Below are 4,448 nucleotides of genomic sequence, written 5' to 3' on the forward strand. Positions count from 1 at the left end.
TTTACCCGAATCCTTGTTTCTATTGTCTTTCTTGCTTTACTCTTATTTTATTTCTAAATCTTATTATTCCTCTTTTTTCTTTGTATTTTTTTTTCTTGGCTTCTTCTACTTCTATTTTTTTTCTCTTGTCTCGTGTTTTCTCTTTCGATTTATATCAATTCTCTGTTTTTTCCTCTCTCTTTCTCCATCTTTCTTTTCTCTCTCTCTCTCTCTTTTTTTGTCCTGCTTCACTTCCTTTCTCTCTGATCCGTCTTTCGTTTGACCTCAATTTCTCCCTCCTCTCTTTCCATCCTCCCTCACCCCCTCCCAACCTCTCCACCCTCACCCCCTCCCACCTCCCTCCTCCTCCCTCCTCCCCACCTCTCCACCCTCACCCCCTCCCTCCTTCCCCCACCCCACCCACCTCTCCTCCCCACCTCTCCCTCTTTCCCTTCCTCCCATCCCACCCCACCAGGCGGAACCAGCCCTGATCTACGACAGCGTGAACGTGTTCGCCAAAGGCCTGCACGCCCTGGAGAGATCGGCGACCCTCAGCATCGCCAACCTTTCGTGCGAGTCGGAGAACCCTTGGTCCGATGGCTCCTCGCTCTTCAACTACATCAATGCGGTGAGTTGGGATTGGGGTTGAGTTGTGGGTGTAGGTTGAGTTGGATATTTGGATATGTGTATTATTTATTTTTTATTTATTTATTTTTTTCTTTATTTTAGTTTTTTGTTTTTTTCGTCTTTCTTTCTTTCTTTCTTATTCTTTTTTCCCTCTTCTTTCTTTCTTTCTTTCTTTTTTCACTCTTTTTTTTTCTTTGTCTTTCTTTCATTTTTTTCTTATTTTCTTTTTCTTTTTTTTTTACTTGTTTCCTTTTTCTTTCTTTTCTTCTTTTTTTTTTTTTTTTTTTTTTGAGGGGGGAGAAATTTAGGTTCACTTGAGTTGAGTGATATTTTGATAAGTTGGGTTGTATTTAATTAATTTATTTATTTTAATATTAATATGGGTTGAATTTGGTTGAATTGGGTTGAATTGGGTTGACTTCTTCGACAGTGTGGTTAATATATTTTTTCATTATGGGTTGAGCTGATTTTAGGTTGAGTGTTAATTTTTTGTGGTTGGGTTGAAATGGGTTGCTTAGTCGCAGTTAGAAAATGAGGTTGCTTGGCTGAGTTGGTTTGGTTAGTTGTGTATGAATGGTTTGGTTGGGTGGTTAAGCTGGCAAGTTGAATTGATGAGGTTGCCTCGTTAATTAGTTTGGTTGATTGGGTTGGGTAGTTAAGTTGCTAAGTTGCTAAGTTGCGTGGTTGTATTGGCTGGTTGAATTGGCTAGTTGTAAAAGCAAGTTGGGTAGGCCATTCACATCGGCTAGTTAAGTCAACCAATGGTTTTACTCACTTGAATTTGCTATTTTGGTTGATTAATTGACCTGGTTGGTTGAATTCGCTAGTTGGTTTGGTCTGTTGAGTTGACTAGTTGATATGTTTGATTGAGACAGCTCTAATGCCTCCGATGGTTGCGAATAAATGCAGGAGGAGCGCCATTAATAATCAATATGTTTAATTTCTGTTTAAATATCTTTTATTATATTCATCGTTAACTTCGTATTGTCATTATTATAATCTCAAATAAAGGTATATGACCGATGTTTGTGAGATTGTGTTATATAATCCCTACATTTTTTTTTTTTTAACTAGAAGAGATGAGGAAACTATTATTTAAGACAAAATGTAAAAAAAAAGAAAAAAAAAGAAAGTAATAAATACATTTTTTAAACATATCAAAGGCATCAATGTTCAACCAATCAGCGCCGTTAGCTTAAGCATGTTGCCATCTAGGGTGTCCCTGCATATATTCGAACGCCGGCGGATGCAACAGTTATAATTCAATTGGCTAGTTGAGGCTGGTAGTTAGCTTGAGTTGGGTTGGTTTCAATTGGTGATATTTGTTACAAAATTTGAATGTGCTGCTCTTGCCTTGTATGTTTTTATTTTATTTATTTATTTATTCATTTTGTTTTTATTCAGCTGTTGATATAACGGATGTCGATATTACATATTTTGTTATTCATATATATGCATATCTAAATCTATATCTATATTTGTATTTGTATATCTATATCTATTTCTATCTATCTATCTATATGTATATGTAAATGCAGATATACACACTGTTGTTGCTGTTACATTTTCCTTTATTTTTAATTTTCTTCCTCGTGATGAAGAAACAGTAAGTCTGTTCCATTCTAATCACTCTAATTGACTCTCTAACTTAACCTGCTTTTATGCAAAACTCAAGCTCTCCAATAAAACCAACAGAAAATAACGTTTTGAAACCAGTTAACATCTAACGCCCCTCGTCCGTTCAACAATAACAGACACGCTAATTTGATTTTGAACTTTTACCCGTTTTCTTTCTCTTGGTAATCAGGATTTCTTCCCGTTTTCTTTTTCATTTATTCCTATTTTACGAGATCTCATTTTCTATATGCGTGCTCTTTTTCTCTGACGCTATTTGTAGCTCTCCAGGGAAGTGGGGTAAAGAGAGAGAGAGAGAGAGAGAGAGAGAGAGAGAGAGAGAGAGAGAAACAGAGACAGACTGACAGAGACAAACAAACAAACAAACAAACAGATAAACAGACAAACAAACAGAACACGAAGGGCAATGAAGAAGTCACTTTCATCATCTTCTCTATATTACCCAATTTCTCGAAGCATAACATCCCTGAATCAGTTCCTCTCTCTCGGTCTTTGCTTTACGAAGGACAAAAGGAATTTTAGATGCGTATGTCCGACAGCGGTTTAGACGAGAGGACCCAGAGAGCAAGTCACACAGGGAGACGCATCTGCAAACAAACATGCACGCGCTTAGGCATATATGTTTATTCATTAGTGGAGATGCAGTGATTTTCAGTTCCTTGTTTTTCGCTTTTTTTTGTTTCCGGAAAGTTTGTAGCGAGCAAGGGCATGGGAACACGGATATGTGTATACACGTAATTATAGATAGATGGAGATGAATATATATTTATAAGTCGGTGGCTAATTGGGTAGATAAATAAATAGATGGTTAAATTAGAGATAGACAGATTTAGAGACAGATAAGGGTAAAAAGACATAGAGGGAAACGGACAGAAAAGACAGGGAGACAGAGACAAATATTAAGAGAAAGAAAAGTTTGAAGGTAAGCAGATATATAGACAAATAGACTTAGAGACAGACAGACAGACAAACAAACGTACTGACAAACAGATTTTCAGACAAACGTACAGATACAGACAGACAGACAAACAAACGTACTGACAAACAGACTTTCAGACAAACGTGCAAATGCAGACAGACAGACAGACAAACGTACTGACAAACAGACTTTCAGACAAACGTACAGATACAGACAGACAGACAAACAAACGTACTGACAAACAGACTTTCAGACAAACGTACGCAGACGAAGAAACGTATTGACAAACATAAGGAGAAACAAACATTTAGAGAAAGACAGGTTTAAAGACAGTCAGAGATATATGGCCTTAGACACAAACACACTTAAAGACAAACAGACAAAAAAAAAAAAAAAAAAAAAAAAAAAAAAAAAAAAAAAAAAAAAAAAAAAAAAAACACGAAGAGACAAACAGACTTACACTGAAACAGATTTAAGGACAAAGGCTTAGAGATAATCGTTAAGAGAATGCCGAGTTTAAAGACAAATGGACTTACAGACAAACAGACAAAGAAAGAACCATTTATAGAAAGACAGGTTTAGAGACAAACAGTTTAAGAAACAATTAGACTAAGGGAAAAAGCAGACTTTGAGATAAACAGACTTACACGTTTAAAGACACACTTAAAGACAAACAGGCTTAAAACAAGCAGACTTAGAGACACATATTTATAGAAAGACAAACGTTTAAAAACATGCTTAAAGACAAACAGACTTAGAGACAAACGACCTTAAAGACAAACAGACTTAGAAATTTCGAGACAGACATTACAGACAAACGACCTTTAACAGACAGACAACAGACAACGACTTTGAGACGAATTTCGAGACAGACATTGGAGACAAACAGATTTAGAGACAAACGACCTTTAAAGACAACCCGACAGCGACAGCCTCACAGACAGCAGAGGGAACCCAACCACCGCCCCAAACAGCAACAAAAGACACTGTCCAAGTCCTTCTAGTAGACTTTTTTTTTCTCTTTTTTTTCCCCTTTTTGTTCGTCCAAGTCCCCAAGATACAAGGACGAGATTCAGACATTCCCGAACAATGTTTAAGTTAAAGGCTTTGTGCTTCGTCTCCAGGGATCAGAGTGCTTGAGGGCGAGTGGGTGGGTGGGTGGGTGGGCGGGGGAGATGGGGGGGAGATGGGGGGGAGGTGGACGGGGGAGACGGGGGGGAGGTGGGCGGGGGAGATGGGGGGGAGGTGGGCGAAGGGGGATGGGGAGGGGGGCGGGGGAGATGGTTGA

General features: G+C 38.2%; 1 protein-coding gene across 1 annotated transcript in view; it reads left to right on the forward strand.

Annotated features, from left to right (window-relative positions):
- LOC125038976 (glutamate receptor ionotropic, kainate 2-like) overlaps positions 1 to 4,164 on the forward strand; it is a 20,814-nt gene extending 16,650 nt beyond the window's left edge. The window contains exons 4-5 of the mRNA XM_047632694.1: positions 455 to 607; positions 4,087 to 4,164. Coding sequence (XP_047488650.1) covers positions 455 to 607; positions 4,087 to 4,164 — 231 coding nt within the window. The remainder of the gene's footprint in view (positions 1 to 454; positions 608 to 4,086) is intronic.
- The last annotated feature ends 284 nt before the right edge of the window (positions 4,165 to 4,448 follow it).

The sequence above is a fragment of the Penaeus chinensis genome, chromosome 26 (genome assembly GCF_019202785.1).
Source record: "Penaeus chinensis breed Huanghai No. 1 chromosome 26, ASM1920278v2, whole genome shotgun sequence".
Classification (NCBI taxonomy): Eukaryota; Metazoa; Arthropoda; class Malacostraca; order Decapoda; family Penaeidae; genus Penaeus; species Penaeus chinensis.